General features: G+C 40.0%; 1 protein-coding gene across 13 annotated transcripts in view; it reads left to right on the plus strand.

The window, feature by feature from the left end:
- RAB27A (RAB27A, member RAS oncogene family) overlaps positions 1-25,972 on the plus strand; it is a 73,047-nt gene that overhangs the window by 34,678 nt on the left and 12,397 nt on the right. For all 13 annotated transcript variants that reach the window (XM_084641613.1, XM_084641612.1, XM_084641621.1 and 10 more), the window contains 3 exons: positions 21,862-22,035; positions 24,072-24,157; positions 25,519-25,622. In XM_084641613.1, the coding sequence (XP_084497739.1) occupies positions 21,883-22,035; positions 24,072-24,157; positions 25,519-25,622 (343 nt within the window). In that variant the 5' untranslated portion in view covers positions 21,862-21,882. The remainder of the gene's footprint in view (positions 1-21,861; positions 22,036-24,071; positions 24,158-25,518; positions 25,623-25,972) is intronic.

Genomic DNA, 25,972 nt, shown 5'->3' on the forward strand with positions numbered 1-25,972 from the left:
GACCCACCCCTGACATACTCCTGTTTTGACTTCAAAACTGAGCTCATTGTGATCAACACTGCACGTGAAGTTGAAATGGACGCTTTTGATGACGTTGATTATATGGAAAGAAAATCCATATGCCCGCAGAATGCGCCATAGGCTGATTCCGTGAATGCTGTCAAAAGCCTTCTCAAAGTCTGTGAAATTTATGTAGAGTTGCCGTTGCCATTCTAATCACTGTTCTATTATGTTTCGTAGAATGAAGATCTGGTGTGTGCATCCATGCCCTTTCCGAAAACCAGCTTGCTCTTTTCTGAGAATGCTATCAACTGCCTCTGATATTCTCTGGCCTATGATCTTACACAATACTTTGCTTGGTACAGATAAAACTCTGATACCATGCCAGTTATTACAATCACTGAGTGTTCCTTTCTTTGATATCTTCACTATAGCCCCATTGATCCACTCACCTGGCACTTTTTCCCTTTCCCAGATTTACATAAATTAGAGGGGCCAGGATCGATGCTGCTAATTTAGGGTTTACCTTGAACAATTCTGCATTCAAGTTATCCTTGCCAGGAGCTTTCCCATTTTTTAAGGATTTAATGGCTTGAATAATCTCTTCCTTAGTTGGGGTGTCTGTGTTGATATCAAGATGATCTTCTGCCTTCTGGATGTTTGCTTCCTTTTTAGGTGGCTCCCTGTCCAGCACATTTCTTGTTCTTTTTTGGTTGTTAGTAGGTGGCCTTGTTTGTTCCTGACAAGAGTGTTTGGTGGTGTGTGCTGTTTACCATTGATAAGCCACGTCATTTTGTAGATGGCTCCTTGTTCACGACAAGCAGCTGTATCCTCTGCTTGTGTTGCCAGATTATCAATATAATGCCGTTTGTCCACTCTCACAAGGCGTTAGACATCCTGGTGTGCCTTGCTATACTGCTTGTGGTATTTGTCCTTTAGCTTCTGGGATTTTGTGTCTAAAACTTTTTTCTTCAGGGCTCATCTGATTTCTAAGGCGTTCCATGTGCTGGGTGTAATTCACTCCTTCCTTCTCTTCCACCTGTAGCCTACCTAGAGAGGCTTCACTGCTCTGTTTATAAATTGCTGTTACTTTGTCCCACTTCTTGCTGATCTCTTCTTCCGCATTCCCCTCCTCTTCATCAAGGTCTGTAAGTGCTTGAAACCTATTTTTTTTAACTGCAGAATGAAGGCGTTCTGTATTTCAAAGGACTTCAGCTTGTCAATATTATAACATCTATGTCCCTTATTTGATGGACCCACACTTCTCAGTTTTAGCTTCCTGGAGACTGTCACAAGGTGGTGGTCACTGCCAACATCTACACCCCTTCTCAATTTCACATCTGTCAGTGAGTGTCACCATTTGCCTTTGATCATGATGTGGTCAATCTGGCTCTTCTCTGCCATTTGGAGAACACCATGTCAACTTGCGAATTTCACGATGTTCAGATAGGTTTCCGCCAATGACTAGGTCATTCATATTACAGAAATCAACAAGCCTTTCTCCGTTTTCATTCATGGTGCCACACCCATGTCTACCTATTGTTCTGTCATTGGTTGTGTTGTCCTTACCGACCTTGGCATTCGGGTCTCCCATGATAGTTAGGTCATGGCGTGGTACTCTCTCTCTAACTCCGCCTGTAGCGTAAGGTAGAATTTGTCCTTTACTTCTTCATCACTGTCATTTGTTGAAGCATAGCACTGAATCAGGGTGATATTATTCTGTTTCCCTTTTGGTCTGGCTCTCATAACTCTGCTGCTGCTTGATTTCCATTCAAGCAGGGAATGCTCCACTACCTTCTTCAAAAGGGTGGCAACATCGTCATGGTGTTGTCCAGAAAACAGCAAAGTTTTTCCTGAGGCGGCTGTTAATCTTCCTGATCCCGTCCATCTGTTCTCGCTGACAACCAGGGTGTCTATTGCGTCTCATCTCTGCTGTGACCTGAGCTAGCTTCCCTGTTTCGTACGTTCCAAAACCCAAGTTTGATTTTTGTCTTGGTTTTGAGCACTTCAGTCTTCGTGCCTATGGCTTCCTTTCAATTTTCACCACTGGCAGTCTTACGGGTCATTGACTCCTGAAGGCCATCACACCCAATAATGGTTAATTTCTATCACTATTTCCGTAACATATTTTGTTTTTTACAGGACAGAGTTGTTAGCCCTGTGCCTAACCCCCAACCAGGGTGTCTGTTTTGTCTGGCCCCTCCCCCACAGACCAATCCGGCCTGGTTGAACCTACCAGGAGCAAAAAGCCCCCGCCGATACAGACTCTGGGGATCGTTAGAGGACGCAAGCTGTTCAGCCACAGCAAAGCACGGACACCAGAGGGCAGCAGGGAGGAAGTATATTCAAGACAAATACTAGATAAATTCCTAATTTGCAAATTGGATAATGGAATAATCTAATAAGAGAAATTGCTGAGGCTACCTCGCTAGGTAGATTTAACAGAGAATATAATATTGAAATATGGAGTACAGGAACTGCTGTTCCAGTGTGATCAGTCCCTTTCGTTGAAGTATAGATCACATCAGAATGTAGGATCCTGCCCAGAGAGTGGTAAAATGGAAAGAACAATGAAAAGAGGTAGGTGTGAATGAGCAATTTACACAGAATAGTTCAGCCTGCCTAACCAATGCCTCCATTAATGTCCTATCAGTATCTTTTTCATGGCTCTGGAAAACTGACTATACTGGAATAGCAATTCAAATAATCTTTTTGCTAGGGGATAACCTGAAAGTTTTGACAGAGTTCACTCCTTTATTAAAGAGCGTAGCCAATGATAATTCACAGTGTGTGAGTCATACAAACTGATTTTTAAATTCTTGCACAGAAGCACGTGGACGTTCTAGTTGTGCTCCCTTTAAAAGGAGTGGAAACATATTCCTCCAGTAACAGACTGTGCTCCAAGAATGCATATGCCCTGATGTGACATCTGTTAGGATCTCTGCTTTTCTGTCACAAGCTGATAAGCCATTGAACAAAACAAATTATTGCCCACAACCTACAGACTGGCTCTTGTCCAGGGTGAAATGGTATGTCCTATTCCATAACAGATGTGTTAAAAGTTCCCAGAAAAATGTTTCTGAATTACAAATAACACTTAAACCTGGAAACATCAGGAATTCTAATTAAGTTCCAGATATATAGTACTAGCAAGAACCTGCCCAGCTGTGGCTGAAAATACATCTCCAAGGTACTGGCTGTCACAGTCCCTGCCTGCGTAAGATGGGTGAACCAATTTCCAAACACTAAGTACGCACCTTTCAAGTGACAGACCCCTGCCTTCACTTCTTTTTGGGGTGGGCCCCACAGTCCATCTGCTCTTGACTGTGTCTCTGAGTTGCATGCCGCACCTTCCTCCCAGTTGCTAACCATGATACCTAAAAGGTCCAGTGGGAACCTGTGGATAGTAATACTTCACAAGGACAGAGAAACATTATATTCAGAATAACATATGGCTTATTTGCCAAAAGGTTCCTAGCACTCAGAAAAATGGATTTAAAACAGACTTAAATGCATACTGTCTTATGTATATGTGGCATTCCCCTCAAACCCCTCAGAAGAAGTACTGTGCTTTCATTCTTTTGGGGACCAAGTTACAGCCTGTTTGCGGCACACTCTGATTCTCAGTTGGTCTGGGTGTCAGACTATGGCCACTCTTTATGTTCTTCAGTCTAGCCCAGTATCCTGTCTTCCAACAGTGCCCAATGCCAGGTGCTTCAGAGGGAATGAACAGAACAGTTAATCACCAAGTGATCCATCCCGTGTCATCCATTCCCAGCTTCTGGCAAACAGAAGTTAGGGATACTTCAGAGCATGGTTTTGCATCCCTGTCCATCCTGGCTAATGACCATTGATGGACCTGTCGGCTATGAACTTTTCTAGTACTTTTTTGAACGCTGTGATAATCTTGGCCTTCACAACATCCTCTGGCAAAGAGTTCCACAGGTTGACAGTGCATTGTGTGAAGAAATACTTCCTGTTTGTTTGGTTTTTAAATCTGCTGCCTATTAATTTGGTGACCCCTAATTCTTGTGTTATGAGAAGGCGTAAATAACACTTCCTTATTTACTTTCTCTACACCAGTCATGATTTTATAGACCTCTATCATATCCCCCCTTAGTCATCTCTTTTGCAACCTGTAAAGTCCAAATCTTATTAATCTCTCCTCATATTGAAGCTGTTCCATGCCCCTAATAATTTTTGTTGCCCATCTCTGTACCTTTTCCAATTACAGTATATCTCTTTTGAGATGGGGTGACTGGATCTACCTGCAGTATTCAAGATGTGGGTGTACCATGGCTTTATATGGAGGCAATATGATATTTTCTGTTTTCTTATCAATCCTTTCCTTAACGATTCCCAACATTCTTTTAGCTTTTTTGACTGCCACTACACATTGAGTGGCTGTTTTTAGAAAGCTATCCACGATTTCAAGATCTTTCTTGAGTGGTAACAGCTAACTTAGACCCTATCATTTTATATGTATAGTTGGGATTATGTTTTCCAATGTGCATTGAATTTCATCTGCCATTCTGTTGCCCAGTCACCCAGTTTTGTGAGATCCCTTTGTAACTCTTCACAGTCTACTTTAGACTTAACTGTCTTGAGTAATTTTGTATCATCTGCAAATTTTGCCACCTCACTGTTTACCCCTTTTTTTCAGATAATTTACAAATATGTTGAACAGTACTGGTCCCAGTACAGACCATTGGAGGACACCACTATTTACCTCTCTCCATTATGAAAACTGACCATTTATTCCTACCCTTTGTTTCCTATATTTTAACCAGTTACTGTTCCAGGAGGGGACCTTCCCTCTTATCCCATGACAGCTTACTTTTCTTAAGAGGGTTTGGTGAGGGACCTTGTCAAAGGCTTTCTGAAAATCTAAAGTATCACTATATCCACTGGATCACACTTGTCCATATGCTTGTTGACCCCCCTCAAAGAATTGGTAGAGGCATGATTTCCCTTTACAAAAAACATTGACTCTTCCCCAACAAACTGCGTTCATCTCAGTGTCTGATAATTCAGTTCTTTGCTATAATTTCAACCAATTTGCCTGCTACTGAAGTTAGGCTTACTGTCTTGTAATTGCCGGGATCGCCTCTGGAGCATTTTTAAAAAATTGGCGTCCCATTAGCTGTCCTCCAGTCATTTGGCACACAAACTGATTTATACGATAGGTTACATACCACAATTAGTAGTTCTGCAATTTCACATTTGAGTTCATTCACAACTCTTGTGTGAATACCATTTGGTCCTGGTGACTTATTGCTGTTTAATTTATCAATTTATTCCAAAACCTCCTCTAATGACACTTCATTCTGTGACAGTTCCTCAGATTTGTCACCTAAAAAGAATGAATCAGGTTTGGGAATCTCCCTCATATGCTCAGCCATGAAGAGGAGTTCAAAGAATTCATTTAGTTTCTCGGCAATGGCCTTATCTTTCTTGAGTGCTCCTTTAGTGCTTCCTTGAATGCTTCTTTCATCCTTTCACTCCCTGAGCAGTCTCTTTCAACTCACTCAAACTCCTTTCCTTGGCCTGGGGTCCTGTAATGCTTTAATATCCTCCTTTGATCCTAGGCTTAGCACTGGCAAGAGCAAACCACTCTAACATGAATGGGGGGGGGTGTTTCCCATAATCAGCTTCCCCATTATTCCCTCAAAGACTCATCTGTGTGATTGTTTTTGTCTCTTTTGCCTGGTTTCTCTAACAACCCCTTTTGATTTAATTCCATAGCAAGTAACACATTATAAGCAAACCTAAAAAGGCATGCGCAGTAGTCCTAAAAAAATACAAAGATATTTTCCAATTTGTCACAATGGCCATTGATTGCATGCTCAATTAAGTCAATAAACTGGGTGTTGTGTTAATAGTCTTTTGCTCTGAGATTTATCAAACACAGGAGACTTTTACCTGCTGACAAAACTGACTCAGCTCAACTCATACCCCCAAAGGCTTAGGAGGACTCCCAATTAGCTGGTTTTGTTTTTTTATTTGTTTGTGTATCAGATGAAACTGACATAGAATAAACAAAACTAGAATGGATAAAGCAAAATCAGATATGAAAATGCAGTATGAAAAACCTTACATTAAAACATCTTTCGTACCAAAAATAAGAGAGCTGGTGGGGGGCATTTCAATATCAAGTAGAAGCAGCTCCATGCTAGCAAATAACAGCAGCTAACAAGAAGAAAGTGTTTTGGGTTTTTTTGGTATATTCCAACCTAAAAACCACCCTCCAACCACTAAGGAACAGATTCTTATGCTGCTGAAAAGATAGGCAACTCCATCAAAAATGTAAGGAAAATAATCTGATCAAATCAAATTCTGAAAAATGCCCCCATCCTCCCCAACTCTTTTGCATGTTAGCCCTTTGTTCTGGTCACAGTTATTTCAGATACATCAGACAGTTTTATGTTGTAGTCACATTCTGTATTATAATTCATGGTATCTGTGTGGACTAAATAAATTATGTGGAGAACTTGCTGGAGTGACCTGCCAGGTATCTAAGAGACTGATGCCTAATCTGCCCCTTGGACACCTGATATACTAATGGCCATAGTCACTGTTGTCATTGGCTCTGCCAGATCTCTTCTAATACAGCATGTACATTGTATCCCTGCTGAGCTTGGCTATGTGACTGTTTTGAGCCAGATTATCTGTATTCCATATAAATCAGTCTCCCAAAAATCAGAGTACAAGACAGCTGAGAGCTTTCCTATCCAAAGGAAGAAAAGATTTTTTTTGTTTGTTTTTTAAACAGGAACTGTGGAATAAGTTTAGTTACTCTTTAGAAGCGGTCAGACTGCAACTCTTAGAACTTGTCAAAATTCTGTCTAAATTGTTTGACAAAAATTGAGTTTTTAACTGAACAGTTTTTGTGTGGTGAAGAGTGTTTTCTATGAAAAATTAAATTTTTGAAATACAAAATATGTAATGCCCAAGAACCAAAATGTGTTCAGTTTTTCAGCTGAAAACAAATTTCCCATGATGCACTATGTCCACACAACTGCCATAGTGCATCACCTCCCCCTGTCGAGAGAGGAGCCTGCAGCGCATCAAGGGATATGCAGTCAGCCTGGCCTAGTGAGAATGGAGAGCATGAGAAACCTGAACAGCTTCTCCCATGAAGCATCCTAGGGGCATTTCGGATCTAACTATTTGGGATTTGGCTGAGATGAAATATTGAAAGTTGAAAAAACTTTTGTAGGGGAAAAACATTTCCCAACCAGCTTTAGTGACTGGATTATGTCCAAAATGGATGATCATGGCTATATTGTGTAAGTAAAGGGTCAGAAGATGTCTAGTACTCTCCTACTCAACAGACTAGCCATTTTAAAGTACTTGGTAGGGGTTTCTAAATGTTCCAACAAACTTGCTTGATTTCTTAAAAAGAAGTTCCCAGTAGCCACAGAAGTAAACTCAAGCAGATGATCCCAAGGCTGTTTACAGATAGCACACTCCAAGGAGATTAAACAAATAAGCCTGGCATGTTTAATTTATAGCATGGTCTTCTGAAACAGCCAATCAGATTAGATGTTATGATCTATGTTGCCTTCAGCTGTACGCAATCATACAAACCTGCTCATGATTTGTGTGAACGGCAATGTCACTTTCTGCCTATACAAACCACACTTGAAATGGTGGGGTTTTTCCCTCCTCCCAGTTTTGGGGTTTCCACGCTTTCATATTCCCTCCACTCTGCTTTTTCATTTATTACCATAATTCCAGTGGCCTGCTGATTTTTTTTTTCACTTCCAAGAGCATACAACAACTCCCTAAAGTTTAATTCCTATAAATATCTAAAGCACTGGTCCTCCATCTACCCTCTTCCCCATAGGCTTTTGTGGGGTGAGGAAATGAGGGGGCTTGTTTTTTCTCCCTTCCTTGTCTTCTCCTAGCTCCTTAGAGGTGGTGGTTTCCACTCCCTATCAGCACTATGTTGCTGTGAGGGTGGACAAGCTTCTGTTTATCTTCTTCCTTTGGCAAGCATGTGTGTCTTTATTAGGGAAATCCGGGTGGCTCCTAAGCTGACAGTCCAGGTACTTGGTGCTATGTAGATGAGGATGTCGGAATTGTTTTTTAAATTTGAAAGGAAGCCCAGCAGGATTGTGGCTGGGACTAGTTCTAGGCAGAAGCTCTGCTGAAAAAGACAGAGCAGCAGTTTTAGGGAATAATATTTTTTCCTTATCCTAATTGTGAGAGTCGGTGTTAGGAGACAGTGTCACTTTGTATTTATCAATGTCATAGGATACCTTACACCAGCTTTTCTCAAATGCGGCCACTGAAAATTGTCACGAGACAGAACTGTTGACCTCCAACCAGCTCTAATCTACATGCATGCAAAATTTCATTTACATTGCACCACTTGCTGTATCTCCCGCTTTTTCAAGATAAAGCGGATGACCGTTGTCCTACATTTTGATTATAGATTTCTCCATTAATAAGGCCTCTACAGAAATAGTAGTACTGGTTGCATCAAAACAGAATCGGAATCTTTGAGCAATACCCCAAATTCCACACAAAGTTCAGTCTAGTAGAGCTGGAAAAGGAGCAGCTTTCACTAACTTGGCTTGTATCACCGCCATGACTCTTGGCCTTCAATAATAAAGGGGGCAGAAGGGTACACACTTTCCCATATGTGGCCTCAACTGTGTGTTATACCGTGCTTCTTCCAGGCAGGGTGCAAAGGGCCTTCCCCACATGTCTTGTTCAGACAGTGGCAGCGCACAACTGCAGTTCTTGCTCTCATCTGCTGGGCTGGATTCAAAGGGGAAACCAGGCAGTGAAAGCTGCCAGTCCCATGAGATGTCCAGTCTACCTATTGCACAGAAGTGTTAACTATTTTTACCACCATTACCCATGAATTCTTGTTTCTTCGGGGTTTGTTTCCTTGATACGTGTTCATGCATCTCATTTTTACAATAGTATCAGAGGACTTCAGAGGGTGGGGGTGGAGGTGTTGTGTTGTATTGAAGATGCATGATATTCTGAATAGGTTTTTGTTTTTTTACTGCTATCACAGGTGACACACACACAAACCCTGACACTATTAACTTTGAACTACTTCCATTTAACTCCTGCTTTTGTGCCCTCCCCTTTTGTTCCTACAAATTTCTCTAAGCCTTGCTCTGATGAAATTCAGCTTCTTACTTTTCCTTGGTTTGGTCTTATTTTAACAAGAGTTATGAAACTAACTGTTGTCCCCGGCCTCTTCCTGCAGCCTCTACATTTCTGATGGTGTCCCCTGGCTTTCTCAAAATGATATCAAGGACTTCTAGTTTCCCTTCTTATCCTCTTATGTAAGATTGGAGTCATATACCACATCCGCAAAGCTATTGCCTAACTGACTGCTTCCATGCCTTTTTTTCTGGGAAGTTTGGGGGAGGAGGATAGAGTTGTAAGGCAGCTAATTTCTCTCACAATAAAGAACTTTTCTGTGAAGCTAGTTTGATGCCTGCTAGTTCCTGCTCTTCATTTTGACCATTCTTTTGGGAAATTCTGCAATTCTGGGCTAAATAAGCTGATAGTGGATGCAGATGCCACAGGATACATTCACGTGGGATACATGTGGTATCGCTATTTGTGAACTGAAGCCCTACAACTGGCTTAACGGGGACAGACCCTTGCACCCACAGTGAACTCCCCTGAAATCAATGGGGCTCTGCATGGGCACAATTTCAGCCTGCATGTAGTTAGTCAGGGGCTAACGGTTTAATATTTCCCTTGCTTCTTGAAGAATCTGATTCCTTCTATTCCCTTTTTAGAGTGGAAGCTAAAAATGTGCACACAGCAATCAAATGCCAAATAAGCGGATGCACATACTGAGAGTATCCAAATTGGAAGGAATTGGAAATAGTGCGGAACAATTACCTCATAACTGTCTGATACTTTGTTAGTGGTAAGACCAAGGTACCATTAAGTTCTGCTTAATTCATGGCAATAATGGCTGTAAAAAGCAAACCAGGTATTAGATTTTATTAGGAAGGGACTATAGAGTGACACTAAGAATATTCTAGTGTTATATAAACTCATGACATGCCTTCACCCTGAGGTACTATGTTTGGTTCTAGCTACTCAGGGGGTGAGGAAGCAGGGGGAAACAGAGTATAAACAGAAGGGTATTGTCAGTGATTAGAGGCATTTGAAGGCTTCCATGTGAGGAGAGAGTTAAAAACATTAGAACTATGGTTTAGAGAGGTGACACATAAGAGATGGTATGATATAAATGTATAAAACAAATGCTATATAGGAAAGCAGTCAGGTGCACTTAGTTTCTCCCTTGTCTTGCGTTGAGAGGGGGTCATGCAATGGAATTTAAAAGCTACACATTTTAAAACTGTTACTCTAGCAGTTTCTCTAGCTGAAATAAGAAATTGAAAAGTGATATCAAGGTTCATACTTCAGGAGATAGCTCAACCACTAACTGTCAAGTTCCAGGAAGAAAATTTCATAATCGTGTTGTAGAACTGTTATGGGGGTTTTACATCTTCCTTGGAGTATCTGGCACTGGCCACTGTTGAAGACAGAGTACAGTAAGTATGCAGTTCCGGTGTCAGTCAGACAATGCGCAGTAGTCTGCTTTTTAAGCTAATGTTAGTACTTTTGCTTTTATGCCTAAGTCCCATTTTTCAAAAATGAAAGGCAATAAGACTTTGGGTTTATCTACACTGTGTCCTAGTCTGCACTAGCTTGGGAGTAAATTCTAGTGCATGCCAGCAGAGTCCATGCAGGCCAGTTAGTGTGCAACATACCAGTGCAGATTAGAAGTTCCCTAGTGGGTGTTAACATAGTACTTTTTGAAATGAGACTATATTAACTCTCACAAGGGAGCTTTTTGGAGTCGACACAGGCCAGTTTGTGTACGTTATATTAGTGCACACTGGAATTCATGCCCCACTGGGGCAGACTAAGATATTATGTAGACAGGCCCTTAGGCTCTTAAGGGCCAAAGTCATTTTTGAAAGTGGAACATAGGGTATGTCTAATTGCAGTCGGTGGTTTGGTTTGCAGCTCATGTCAGCATTCCTGTGATAGCTTTAGTTTAGCTAGCTCACTAATGATAGCAGGGAGTATGGAGCAGCACAAGCTTCAGCACGGACTGTGCAAACTGACCCAGAATGCTGGGTACATACTCACATTCCTTGCCTGGGTCTGTGCTGCTATCTTTTGCCCTATTAGATAGATTAAGACTAGTGCAGGTATGTCTACATGAGGTGCAGTCACACGATTGCGGTGTAAGTCTCCTAAGTCACTTCGACATTTTTGAAAATTTTACCCTATATGAAAAAACCCAGCATTAATTCTTGTTTATATCTATTGTCTAATAGATAAAAACACTTCTCACTAAGGAAAGTCTATCTTGTCCTTTCCGCACAATGCTCCATCAGCACAAAGTAATTCAGAAGGTTTAATATGGAGAAGTTCTGCTAGGTCTACTTCATCTAACCCTTTCTTTCCCCAGATTACTTGGGTTAAGGAAAGATTTAATAGTTCACATCAAGAATATCTACAAGTGACATCATTTCTCTGCTTACCTGGTGAGCGTTAAAGGCTGTTCACTCATTGGATTTGATAAAGTAGTCATGGTGGGGGTAAATCAATAGTTAGATGAGAAACTGAAGTTCTCTAGGGAAAAACCTCAGGTACTGCAGGTGTTAAGTGATTCAGTAGCTTGTATGGTTTCCATGAGTACTGAACCAGTGCCCCACTATGGTGTTAAGAAACACTGCAAGTGACATGCCATCTTTCAGCTGGACAATAAGACTTTACTCTTAACCCCTTGTGATTATTAAAAATCACCAGCCAGTTTTGCCATAATACTAACCCTAGGGTCGTGGATAAATAAATTCCAGGTTCTACCTGTCTAAATTCCCCGTGTAATTTCTATTGGCTGTAGTGTCTTTCATTTCCTGTCCTAATCTTTGTATCATTAAATATTTTCTGTTTCACTTTAGAGAGATGGCTGTGGAGGGTGAAGTGATTCCTATAGAGTATTTCTAAATCAATTTAGTTGAGTGGCACTATTTTTGTGTGTCAATTTAAGTATGTGCCTAAGTGTTTGCAGGACTGGAGGCTCAAGAATTGTTAAGCAGTTTTAGGATCCATTTGGCTGACAGCTGCCGTATGTGCAAAATCATGTCATTTTATTTTTAAAGTGTTGAATGGGGAGTCATGTGTAATTCCCCGTTAGCTAGTTGGCAAATATCTAACGTTGACCTACTTAGCAAGGACCAAGGTTCCAAATGAGGCTTTATTCAGAGGGTCACACTGCTAAAAAGCTGGCATGGAGGGAGGCCGCTCTGAACTTTTTACCCAGGCTATGAGAAAAGGTTGTGGGCAGTCCACTATAACATCAAAGAATGAAGATACTCTGATTTTCTCACTATATCAGTTGGTTAAATGTGGGTTCTTGGGGGTCCCCCTTCTATAAGGGCATTTCCATCACAACAAACCAGGTCAGTTATAACTACTACTGTAGTCATGTAGTGCGAAGTTGTTGTACACAATGAATTGAAAACAAACTAGCTTGCATGTCCACCATGTTTAAAAACCTGTGTAACTGCATTGCTCTTCAGTACACGATTTCACCCTTAAGCCAAGCTTTTCAGGGCACTCAGTGGGCAAACATTTTACACTGGGGCATTGGGCCTTAGAAACTAGGGTCTGTGATAACTGCAGGATAATTTTTCTTTGAAAGAAACAGGAATTCAGTCTTCAGAAGAAGTGAAGCCACCATTCATATCTCTTGAAAGTGGCTCTGAAATGTGGGATTCCATCTTCATTTTGCCTAGAGCTTAGTTGAATATTTTCCATCAACATTTTTCTTCAGAAAATGCCCTTTCAAAAAACTTAGAACTGTTTTTTTTATTAAAAATATTCGTCAGAGGGAAGTATTTTTATTGAGGGATTAGCTCTAATGGTCCATGATTTCTATATCAAATTTACAGAGCTTACAAGTAAAAAGATGATAGTTGCTATTGTTCCTAACCGACCTTGGGCAGTTTGGGATCTGAGTCAGCCGGAGTTTGTTCCTTCATGCTCCTCATCACTAGCAATACAGGCTCTGGAGGCTAAATTCTGCCCTCATAGTTACATCTGTGCAATTCTATTTAAAGCCCCATTGATGGGCAGTGGGGGCACAAATGTCAGCGGGCAAACTGAAAAGAGTGGAGATGCACAGGTGTCCCTGCAGGTCTAATTTGGTCTTCAGAATCTGCATTATTGATGGTGATGCCTGAAAGAACCCAGCTTGATTCCCAGATCCCAATGATGACTTTGCAGGGATGGTAGCTGGAGGGGAAAAAATCTTTCAGCCAGTAAACTGAGCAAATTCAGTATAGATTGAGCAAGAGACAATAAAAATGGAAGCCCATATGGAGTTGCTTTTCAGAGCAGAGCTACGCATTGGGATTTCTTGGATATCAGCATTTTCTAGGACTTAAATATCAGTAGATTTGTGGCAGACTATATTTTTGGTAGCTTTGCTCAAATGAGTACTTGTCAGCAATAGATCCCTATCATGTACCTACATGGTAGTGCCTTTTGATTATACTGCAGTCTATTTCCTACCATATCCTCTTGGTATGATATGCCAATGTCAATCGTACACTATCCCAAGAAATATACCCCCTTTTCTTTCCCACAATCACTTCTTTCTTCTCTGGCTTGCCTTCTGCTACCTGGATTAGAGAGAGAATATGCACACCTCACAGAAGCCTGTCTCCCACCTCCCTGACCTAGTCCCCAATGAATCTACCCCCTATGCTACTAGAATTAATTTCTTGCTGAATACAGAAGGCAAGGTACGTGGCAAGGTTTAATAAAGATGCATCCTTGTTTGTCAGACATGGCTCCTTTCTTTGGTTGTAAGCTCTTCTTGAAAATTTTATGTCGCTTCTGGAAACATAGAATCATAGAATATCAGGGTTGGAAGGGACCTCAGGAGGTCATCTAGTCCAACCCCCTGCTCAAAGCAGGACCAATCCCCAACTAAATCACCCCAACTAAATCATCCCAGCCAGGGCTTTGTCAAGCCTGACCTTAAAAACTTCTAAGGAAGGAGATTCCACTACCTCCCTAGGTAACGCATTCCAGTGTTTCACCACCCTCCTAGTGAAAAAGTTTTTCCTAATATCCAACCTAAACCTCCCGCACTGCAACTTGAGACCATTACTCCTTGTTCTGTCATCTGCTACCACTGAGAACAGTCTAGATCCATCCTCTTTGGAACCCCCTTTCAGGTAGTTGAAAGCAGCTATCACATCCCTCCTCATTCTTCTCTTCCGCAGACTAAACAATCCCAGTTCCCTCAGCCTCTCCTCATAAGTCATGTGTTCCAGTCCCCTAATCATTTTTGTTGCCCTCCGCTGGATGTTTTCCAATTTTTCCACATCCTTCTTGTAGTGTGGGGCCCAAAACTGGACACACTGCTCCAGATGAGGCCTCACCAGTGTTGAATAGAGGGGAACGATCACGTCCCTTGATCTGCTGGCAATGCCCCTACTTATACATCCCAAAATGCCCCTGTATCTGACTCTAACTTGTGAAATAGCAAACAAAGAACAGGATGGCTGTCACATGACCTTTTAAAATTATAGTTGCCATATAACTTAATTACATAGGCCTGTTCTCTGTTATCTGGCAAATTCTAATTAGCTTGTCTCTTTAAACATCTGTCTGTGTGAAAATTAATGAAATTTAGTCAATGCATTTATTGTTGGCTGCCCTTGCTAGCAGAGATATGGAGGTGATGACTGACATTTACATATAAAATTTTCTTTTTTTCTTGGTGTGGGGAGAGGTGCAAGTTTCACTTGCCATATTTTCTTAGAAGATGTATGGCCTTTGCTTTGCTATGAGAGCTGGTGTTGAGAGGAAAGGAGAGAAAACAAGCCCTCTCCTTCAATCTCCAGGAGTCTCAAAGTTCTAGATTACACATAGCTTCTCTTTTTGAAATTTTAGAGTGGTATAAATGGTATTGGCATATGTTGTTTCAGTCAGCAAATGTGCTTTCGAGGTTTCGGCCAACGAGTCACTTCCATTATTACCAGATCTTGCTCAGTTTCTTTAGAAATAAATGCTCCTGTCAGACCCACCCAAACCTCTTCTGTGTATTCAGCCCTATATACAGGGGAGAAACACAGATAATAAATTAAAACTAACACTAGAGAGCAGAGATTGCTGCCATATTGGCCTCCTCTAAGACAAGGGGATGCAAAGTCGAAAAACATATGAAGATCATTATGCCTTTTAAAATGTTGCTTGACTGTGATCAGTATACTATATCCTTTGTATATTTATATATAGTGATATTGTTTCTAACAGGCAATTAAATATTAAGATTTATTATAATACACACGAGGTCTCACTACCATTTTTATTTGCTCCCGGGTGGGATATATACAGATCTTTTCTTAAAGTGCTGTTTCCATTTAGAAAACAAATGGGACATTGTAAGTGTGTAGCTGTTCCCCTGCACTGCTGCCAGCCAGCACCGTCTTTACACATACAGACATGAGGCACACCTTTTTATCTATAAATAGTCACTGACAAATGCAAACAGGTGACACGCAGGCTGCTCGGCTGTGTGCTAAACAGGTGGAGCTAGAAAACTACTCCCGCTAGGAATAATAAGTATCTCCGATTAGACCAGCAAATTTCTTGAACAGAGTGGAGGTAAGTTTTATATACAATTTTTTGGGGTATAAAATTGTGTTTAACATAGTAGAGGACAGTCTGATTAAGAGCAGGTGTACAGATAGTAGTTTAAAATGCATGTGTCTGTGCCTTCATATATTTTAACTACCAGTTCCATGATTAGTCTGTTCTTCTTTTGAGCTTCACCCTTATTGCTGTAAGCCACTCTGGTTTGAAGCCCCCCGCCCCCAATCAGTAGCTACATGTTTTTAGTAAAAACATGAAGTAGCTGTTTGTGTACAGAGAGCATGTTGCGTTGTAAAGGGGAAAATCCTGTATGCCAAGATTATTTCCTTAACTTATCCTCAAACAAAGCTTCCCTACTCTTGAATGCTTTGTCACACAGCAGCATCATGGTATTGTTTATAACCAAATGTACCCTAGGTGAAACGTGACCATGTAAAGCTGATAGAAGCCTATTAATGTAAAACCACCTTAAACTAATGTGAATAGACTCATTTATCAGGAGCAGTACTTGCCTCAAGAAACATGTAGCCTTTCCTATTGGCAGAGAAATAAGTAGTAGAGTAGGCATAATTATTTGGAGATGCCACAGACATGGCCACATTGAAATAGATAATAATACGATCATACCAGCAGTGCAACCTGCCAATGGAGCTTCCCAGATTTTCATATTCTCTGTCCATCCCAGTGTTTTACTATGAAGTATCAAATGCAACCACAACACAAGAGGATCATAAAAAGAGAAGAGTTGGCTAGAGTGCTTGCTGTGTAACCTGTTCCTTTGGTAACTTACAGTTCTCAGCAAAAAGGAGTTGCTCTTGTATTTCCTACTCTTAGAAATAATGTTGAGGAAGTCCCTTCTAAAACTATTTTGGACCTCCTGCTGGGTTCTAATTATATCCAGCTCCCTCCTAGATTTCTTATGCCTTCCTTTAGGGCATATGAATGTGACCGGAAGGGACTGAAAAGTGTGCTGCAGTGCTGAGAGCTTTGATTAAAAAAAACATGTGAATGAAGGAGTTATACCAACTCCTAACTCTTAGATTATAGGTCTTCTGTTTTTTAATTGATTTTAACATCCACAATTCTTCTTCCCCCTTTTGACCTCTTCCCAAAAGATGAACACAGGCTGAATTATTGTCTCTAATTTGCATTTATATAGAACTTTTAATCCTGACAGATCCCAAAGAGCTTTACAAGCTGTGTGCATATGGTAACACTAAAATGAGGGCATCTTTAGGATAGAGAGTAGCAACTGACGCAGAGCAATGCATAACATACAGAAGTGGGTAGGGAATTTTTGCCAAAGGATCCAGGCAAACCCCAATTTATGGAAGTTCCATGGGATTTTTAATGTCCAGCCTGAGCAGACAAGAATTTTGTTTTGAAAGCAAATGGCAAAGAAATCGGTTTTATTACCTGGAAGAATGAGGGACTGAACTTGCCTATCTAGGGTCTGATCTGGTGATTACAGAGAGCTGGGTGAAATCCTGGCCCCACTAAAGCCTATGGGTGTTTTCCCGTTAATTCACTGGGGGCAGGATTTCATCCTCTGTGTATTTTAAATCTATGACTTTGGGCACCAAACCATCACTTTCATCTGTCCCATCTCCACCTTTTTTCCATTAATGGGTAAAGATTTATATACATGTAATACATATTTTTTTTTAAAATAACAAACACTGCCTATTGTATAAAAGAAAATAAACCTCAATAAAAAGTATCAGGTTTTGTTTTGTTTTTTTAACTCCTTGAAGGATTTTGCTATTTAACACAGTGTGTCAATTTATATAGTAGAAATGTGGAGGCTTCTAGGTTCCTGGAATGTAAGCCTTGTAAGGCGGAAGGTGGAGAACACTTTTTAAATATTTGTACAGGGAGGAGGACAGGGCTGGGACTGACTGAAAATAACTCTTGCTTCTCTTCAGGGTTAGGTTCATGCTTTCACAGTAAACACATCCTGGAAATATTTGAATACTGGGTTTATCTTGTAGGGTGAGAGGTGGGAGTGATATGAACTTTAACTTGACCGAGGAAGAACTTTTCCTTGTCAAGGATTGATTAGAATGTATTTTTCTTTTATTTCATGTTAAGGACTCTTGGCCCTGTTCCCAGCCATTTGGAAATTGTTAATTACAAGCTATATGGTGAATTAAAGCAGGGGTAAAAAGCAGTCTGTATTGTGCGGCAGCTTATCCAAACAGATATTCTGCAAATTCCTCTATTGGAAGGTGTATATGTTTAATCTTGTGCTAGCTCTGTCCTTTGCTCAGTGGAGGGCGGTAGCTATTTACAGTAAGTTTTAGCAAACTATACAAAGTGAGATGAAGTATAATAGTTTTCCACATTTCCAAACGTGCTGCTGCTGCCAATACTTCGCACTTCTGTTGCATCTGTCTTCTGAGGTCCTTATACACACGTACTTTTCTCACAACAGCAGTCTGTTAGGAGTAAAGGGTAGCATTACTACTAGTCTTACTTCAGTGCACACCAGCAGGGTCCATATGGGCCAGTCAGTGCACAACACACCAATGCACATTAGAATTTACACCTCTCTAGTGCAGACTAACGCAGCATGTGGATAAGCCCCCAGAGAGGGGTGACTTGTCTTTGTAACACACTAGTCCCAAATTGCACTTGTTGAGTATCTAAGCATTTTTAAAATACTAGTAATTTTAGAGATTTATGCACAACAGAATGTATATTTAAAAAGAGGGAAAGTTTACAAAAGCCTGCAAGGTAGCTTGGCAGAAGATGTGGAAGCATTAATTTAATCACAAACTAAACATTAGGAAGGAGTCATAGTCAATCTGAAGATTTTAAAAAATGTTAGGGTTATAGCAATCATGTTATTAGCATAGAGGGTAGGTGAATGTGTTTCTGGAGTGTCAAGTCTGCACACACAGCATAGAAATCATCCTGCTAGTTCTGAATGTCTCGTCTCATCTCTTGAGGGCTTAATGTCATGACCACATTTTATCATGTTTTAAAACTTGAGTGTGGAAAGTTGATTTAGCTGACCCAAAGCTGACCATGACTTTGTGCTGAGTGTAGAAGTGGAGAATTTGTATCAGCTGTTCATCAACCCTGACGCCAGCAGGATTCCATCATGAGTAGCTGAAATGATGCAGAACAGGAGTCATGCTTGGGGAAAATTTTCAATGGCACAAATGACAGCTGGGCACCAAACTCCAGTTAAAAGTCAGTGGCCATGAAGCACCTACCTGCCACTTGTGCCTTTGAAAAATCTTCTCTTGTCTGCACTGACTAGCATCATGGGGTCTGCACCGTGTTGGCTAACCAAACTTATCACGGTCATGTTCTGTTTACAAAATAAAATTTTGCAACAAAGCCAAAGCCTCAGAGATAGTTACATTCCTACCTTAGGGGTGGTGATTGACACCCACACACTAGAGGTCTGGAGTTTGTTCCAAACCTCAAGTTGTGCAGTAGAGACTAAGGACTGAATTTGATGCTATGCTATTGAGGACAGTTGTAGTGTGAAGAATGTAGTTGAAATACTATGGACTTAATGAAGTGATTAGCCTTACAGCTTTGTATAGTTTGAGCAGTAAATAGTATTACAGTTCTAATAATATTATTTGCAGCCCAAATTTCACATTTTGCAAGAAGAATGTATTTCATTTTATGGTCTCTTTTTTCATATTTTGATACCTTTTCTCCCCTGGTAATTGGTAATTTTTTGTGCTAGATTTCTATTGGTTTTGGAAGAGCTACTCGGGTTTCTTTTTAGATGTTTTCCTTTAAAAGCTGCGTAAGGCAGCAAGATACTGCTTTTGGGGAAGGAGAGATCAGTAGCTATTCTCAAACAGGAAACTACTAGAGCACAATCCCCATATGGCTTTTTCACATACACTGAATTTTCCCTGGAATTGACGTGGTTGGTTTAGGACTTGCTTTGTACAGTCTAGGCATTTTGAAACACCTAATTTTTCACTTCAAATTTTAAATCTTATCCTTTTTTTTCTTTTAAAATCCGCAAAGGGGGTAAGACTAGAAATTTTAAATTTCTATAGTAGTGTCAAGCAGTGTATTCAAACACCTAGGTTTAGTGGTTGGTAAAACTATTCAAACTATCATCAATAAATTACAAAAATACCTGAAAATTGTCTATTTTATTACAAACTCAAAAATGGTCTTTTTTTCCATGAAAACTTGCTCAGATATGTTTTTAAGTGGAAAAACAGGCTGTTTTGGAGGGAAAAATAGCTTTGCATAAGAAACATAGGCAGTCACATTCATTTGCATGTATTCCATGTGAAAATACTAATTCTTCAAAATTTTGCGTAAAGTGAAATCTTGGAAAATCAAAGTTTTGATGATAGGCAGTTCTAGTGTTTTGGTTTTGTTTAGCTGGCTATTTTCTGTGTTGTAATGTCCACATGTGCCTTTCAAAGAACACCATATTTTTCAAGGGATCTCAAACTAGCTTCTAAAATTGCACCCACGGCGGGGGAAGGGGATTTTTTGTTGTTGCTTTTCTTTTAATCCAAGTTTTTGTGCACACATGAACCTGGATTTGCCAGTTACACTCTCGTATCCTTGTTTTCATACAAGAAGGTAGATATAGAGAATTTGGGGTTCAGTTTCAGGTGGCATTTGAAAATTTGACCATGCATGTACAATTTAAGTCCCAAATTAGTTTTAAAGGCCTAGTACAGATACCATATCATAGAATATCAGGGTTGGAAGGGACCTCAGGAGGGTCATCTAGTCCAACCCCCTGCTCAAAGCAGGACCAATCCCCAATTTTTGCCCCAGATCCCTAAATGGCGCCCTCAAGGATTGAACTCACAACCCTGGGTTTAGCAGGCCAATGCTCAAACCACTGAGCTATCCCTCCCCCCAGTTGTACATAAAGGGCATTTTTTAAGTAGGTTGAATGTAACTGTGACCCAACATAGTGAATGATGCTAACAGTGTTCCCATCATGCCTTTTATAAAAAAGGTAGTGAGGTTTATAAAAAGGGTAGTGAGGTTTTATATTAATTGTGGACTTCTGCATCAAGAACATAGATGGAAAGTGTTGGAGAGACTGTTTGGATTATCTGTCTTCAATGACTAATGAAGAAAATGAACTCTTTAAGCAACACTTAAGTTGAGAGGATAGGTCAGTCTTCTTAGATCATCCAGAGGAGCATCTCCTGAAACTCCTGCCAAATTCATTTTGCATAAGACATGGAGCACTTCTTGTTAAGCGGTTTTTAAAAGAACCTGGTATGTATGGTGCATTCACCCCCCCCATCTCCCCAAAATGTGCAATATAGTTTGATTACTGCAGTACAGTGCCTTTTTTTTGAATTGCTGCTTGTGGTAGGCAAAGTGGAGAGAATAAAATAGATTCTTCAGTATTCCAAATCTAGTATGCTCTGGTGAACTAGTATACTAGTTCACTAGTTCAGCAGGATACTGCAGATGTATTTATATAACTGCTGCAACTTTCAGATATGGATGTAAATAGTTCTGTGACTAATGCTGTGTACATGGTTTTCCAGATTACTTTAATTCTGTACTTAGTTGCTTTTTGCTTTTTTATAAAAAGTAAAAATTTTATTTCCTCCTTCTTTTGTTTTTAATAAATGATGATCTGTAGCAACTCTTATTGTGGAGGACCATCCTGCATTCACTTGTACCTTCCATTGACCGGCAGGGAGTTTATCCGGGACAGCTGATTTCTCTCTCTATTGAACAAAGTGAGCCTGATTTTTCTCTCACTTACATTGGTGTATATCAAGAGTAATTCAGTCAGAGCCACTGGAGTTGCACAGAGTGTAAAACTGGGGTGAGAGTAGATTGGCCCTTGGCTTCTTCTGATATTGAGTTCGAATCAGTTCTGTTGTAGTTAGGCACTGAGGTCAGTAGATTTGTGTCCCTTGAGGTCAGTAGATTTGTGTCCCTTGAGGTCAGAGCTGAATTTGGCTTCAGCCTTTCAAAATGTTAAGCTTGACCTTCCGCTCCATCATTGCCCTTTAGTGGAGTTACACCAGAATAAAACCAGTGTAAAGGAGGGCAAAATCAGGCCCATTCTTCTTCTCTTTATTTTAAAGAAGTAAGTTGCAAACAAGTTTTTGTGGAGACTTAGAATTAACAAACGTATGTATTCAGAATACTGCCATTTTCTTTGTGTAATGAAATGAGAGAAGTGTTCTTTTGTTTTGCTTTGTAAAGGTGGTCTACAAAGATCTCACTATGTCTGATGGAGACTATGATTACCTCATAAAATTCCTAGCACTTGGTGACTCTGGAGTAGGAAAGACCAGCATCCTTTACCAGTACACAGATGGCAAATTTAATTCCAGATTTATCACAACAGTGGGTATTGACTTTCGGGAAAAGAGAGTGGTAAGTTGCAGCAACTCTGTGAGCTATTTTGAATGTACAATTATTTAAAAAAAAAAAATCTAGCCATCAGCTGCATAAAAATTACTGTTTTAAAACCTGATAGTGACTGCATAGTCGAGCATATATCATGGGCACAGAATACCTTCTTGTCTCTCTAGGAACTGCAGATAAAACAAAGGCTGTTTCTGTGAGGTCCACAAAAGAATTATTTTGTTACTCCCTTCTGCAGAAGCAGTTAACTAATAAACCAAATTCAGTGAGCTGTACTGATAGCAACGGATGATGCTATGGCATTCAGACCATTCCCTGTAAATTGAACTGCCATTCTCATCGGTAGACTTTCCACAAGGGAAGGCCTGCAGAACTGGCCCCAATTGAGGATGTATTGACATAAATTTCTTTATAAGCCAAAGTGGACAACCGTGTTAATTTTTTGCACCACTGAAAAATACATGGTAGGGCAGTGGTGAATAATTAATACTTTCTAAATGAAAGGGGCAGCGCTTGTAGGACGCCTATGTTTTCCAAACTCCTAAGCATCCGAGGTCAAAATGTGAAAACTAAAAGCTACTCTAATACATATATTTAACAAGGTCTCGATTTTAAATGCAACAAAGTTTGAATGGATATCTACAGGATTTCCTCCTTTTAATCGCTTTTTAGAGAAAATCTGTGATCCATCCTGAATATTCTAAAGCCATTTTTTATAAAATTGGAAAACTTTAGTTGCTGAAATTTTATCTGAAGTGAGGATCCTGTCAATAAATATTGTAAACAATTCATGCCATAATATTACTATACCAACAGGGCATCCAGTACAGAAAATAATCTGGCATTGGGTGTTGGATCTGGGCCCTGATTACCTGGGAAACCCATTCTCCCATTGTCTTCAAAGAATTCAGGAGGTGGCTCTTGAATTATCTAAAATGTGTGGGAAACGTTATTTTTGATTTGAGGCAATGGAGAACCGCATTGATTACCATACCACTGCAACGCTGCTCCCTGCCGCACTTACACGTTCATAGTTGGCACCACGCCCATCTTGTTAGCATACGGGTACAGGGGTTTCAGATGACTTTCAGCAGAGTCACTTTACCTGGGCTACTCACCCCACACTCAACATGTATGAGTACCAAGGGGTTTTCTTGGTGCAGAATGTTCTTGTTCAGACTTGCTGCTTATTGGTGAGTAATTGTTCTAATGGAGGAACCAAAACAAAATTATCAAAACGAATAACTGTCTCTTGCTTGGAAAATAAACTTGATGGTTTTGCTTTGATATGCCTGTCTGACACTGTGTGACAATTATCCTGTGACACATTCTGTGCCAATGATATTGCCTGTATATCCATAACCCTAAGATTAAAGAAGTTCAGTAATACCAATAGGAAAAGGAGAGGACAACCAAAACTGAAAATGTCTTCTAGACAATGACTTGAAACACTATTTCCATTTGATGCTCTTCATATTCAACAGATGTCTTTATTTATATTCACCTGCTAAATAATATGGTAAGATCTACACTAGATTCTTCTTAGCAACCTTGTGACAGTTAAACAGAAGTCATTATCTCTACAGTCATATTCTGTTTTGCTGACGTAGTTCTGTTAATGGAACAAATATATTGCCACATTACATTATCTGATTGTGCTTTTATAATTGTTTCAATTTGAACAGAGTGAAACGGTAATAGTAAAACTAAAAAGAATCAAGCCTGCCTAATGCAAATCATAACTACATTGAATTTCTCTTTAGCTCTTCTTAGGTTATTGGAAACATTTTCTCTTGTCTCATTTGATGCTTTTCTTTTCTTAAACATTTTACTAGAGGGCAGGATCAAAGCGGGCACCTACAACTCAGCTTTATAAGGCAAAGAGATGGTGTCTGTCTGTAGTGTTGATTCTTAGATCAACAGTGCATTAGATTGTTATTGGCATCAAGACTGATTAAAGTATTATACTTTAAACGGCAGTTTTTTGCAATGCTGTTGAGAGTGGACTGCTGACACTTCTATCTTGAAAAATTATCTCGTTACAGATGTATAGATCCAACGGGCCAGATGGCATTAGTGGCAGAGGACAGAGGATACATCTGCAACTGTGGGACACTGCAGGGCAGGAAAGGTGTGGCCTTTATATGAAGCAAATGTGACTGTGCTCACTAAACTATTAACTGAACTCAAGTGCACGAATTCTCCTGTTATCTGTTGCATTTTATGAGCATGCCTCCTAGATGAATCAAAATGTGCCCTTATTCTGATGTTAACAGCAATGTGATCACAATTTCCCTGGGGTGGGGGGTGGGTGGGTTGTTCTTACCTATAAACTTTTTTTGTTGTTTTTCTAGCTTCTCTTTCTCATCTGGCTATATAATCTATTTTCTTAATTTATCTTCTTGTTCTTTCATTCATTCTTCTGAAGATATTAAGACTCAGTGGAAGCCATACACATGAGGTCAGAATGTGGGTTCTGCCAGAAGTCTGCAGTGCATATTTGGTTATAGCTACTTGCACTCTGTTTAGGCTTTCATTAGCTCTTGTAGGCAGCTAGAAGTGGCTTTAATTTATTTGAATGGTAACTATTGAGGATGATACATATATTATGCTGTGCTAGCAAATTTATATCTAGCACTGTATCTCCAACCATTTGCCCTCTTTCAAGACCAAAGCCAGTAGCTATCTGTGGGTCACATCCTGCAGTCTTTACCAGTTCTTAGGTAGGCAAACCCTCCATTGTCTTTGATGTGGACGTAGAGATGCAGGATTCATCCCTTCCTTTGTAAAGATCAGGTAGATGGCTGGTGAGAGTCACTTTCTAATGTTCTATCCTGCATGGAATCCAGTTTTTGTCCTGAATATTGTCGGCAGTTTCTCTTCATATAGAAAGTAAAAGTTGTGCATATTCTTCACATGTCCTATTTGTGTTTCAAAAGGCTTTAATATCGCCACATTTTTGGTCTGACAATGTTTTAAAATATTGTCAAATTTTAAATGCACAGTCATGAATTTCAACATGATTTGACAGGTTTCAGAGTAGCAGCCGTGTTAGTCTGTATTCGCAAAAAGAAAAGGAGTACTTGTGGCACCTTAGAGACTAACCAATTTATTTGAGCATAAGCTTTCGTGAGCTACAGCTCAATTCATCGGATTTGATTTGAATTTCACTTTGAATTAGATGCTTTTTTTCAAGTTGATCAAAATGTGCTGTGTAATGTAAGGCTTGATCCAAAGCGTACAGAAATTGATAGGAGTCTTTCCACTAACATCACTCGACTTGGATCTGGCCTATAGTAACTTAATTGGTTCAGGTTCAGGCCTTATGTCAGCAGAAATCAGACCTGACTAGTGGTGGTTCTAGTACAATTAAATTTTAGATTACCTCATTTGTCTGCCTATTTTATAGTATGATCATTTTTCAAAATAATTGACTCATCAGCTATACCTTATGAAAGGGAAACCAGCTACAGCTATGCTTTGTATTTCTAGGTTTCGTAGCTTGACAACAGCTTTCTTCAGAGATGCTATGGGCTTTCTTCTCCTCTTCGATCTGACAAATGAGCAAAGCTTTCTCAATGTCAGAAACTGGATAAGTATGTCACTTCTTTAATTGTATGTCACTGTTTTTCCTGTGCTGCATTTAGAAATATGGAGCTCCACAAAGGGGTTAGGGCCAAAAATATATGACTTAAAGCTTTCTAGAAAGGAACAAAATGGAAATCTGCATAAAATAGCTGTGAGTGAATCTGGTTTCCAACACTGTATCTGAAGCCTTGGCTTTCTTAACTGGCTTGCTGCACTCACAAAACCTCAGTCAGGCTGGTTTCGTGCCCCTGATGTTCGTAATGCAATGTGAAATTGGGTGATGTTTAGTAATTAAATTTGAAATCAGCCAACTTTAAACTCAGTCCTGATTCTTTTGATTGAGAGCTTGTCACCACTA

Source organism: Lepidochelys olivacea (assembly GCF_965140295.1).
Source record: "Lepidochelys olivacea isolate rLepOli2 genome assembly, chromosome: 10".
In the NCBI taxonomy this organism is placed as follows: domain Eukaryota; kingdom Metazoa; phylum Chordata; order Testudines; family Cheloniidae; genus Lepidochelys; species Lepidochelys olivacea.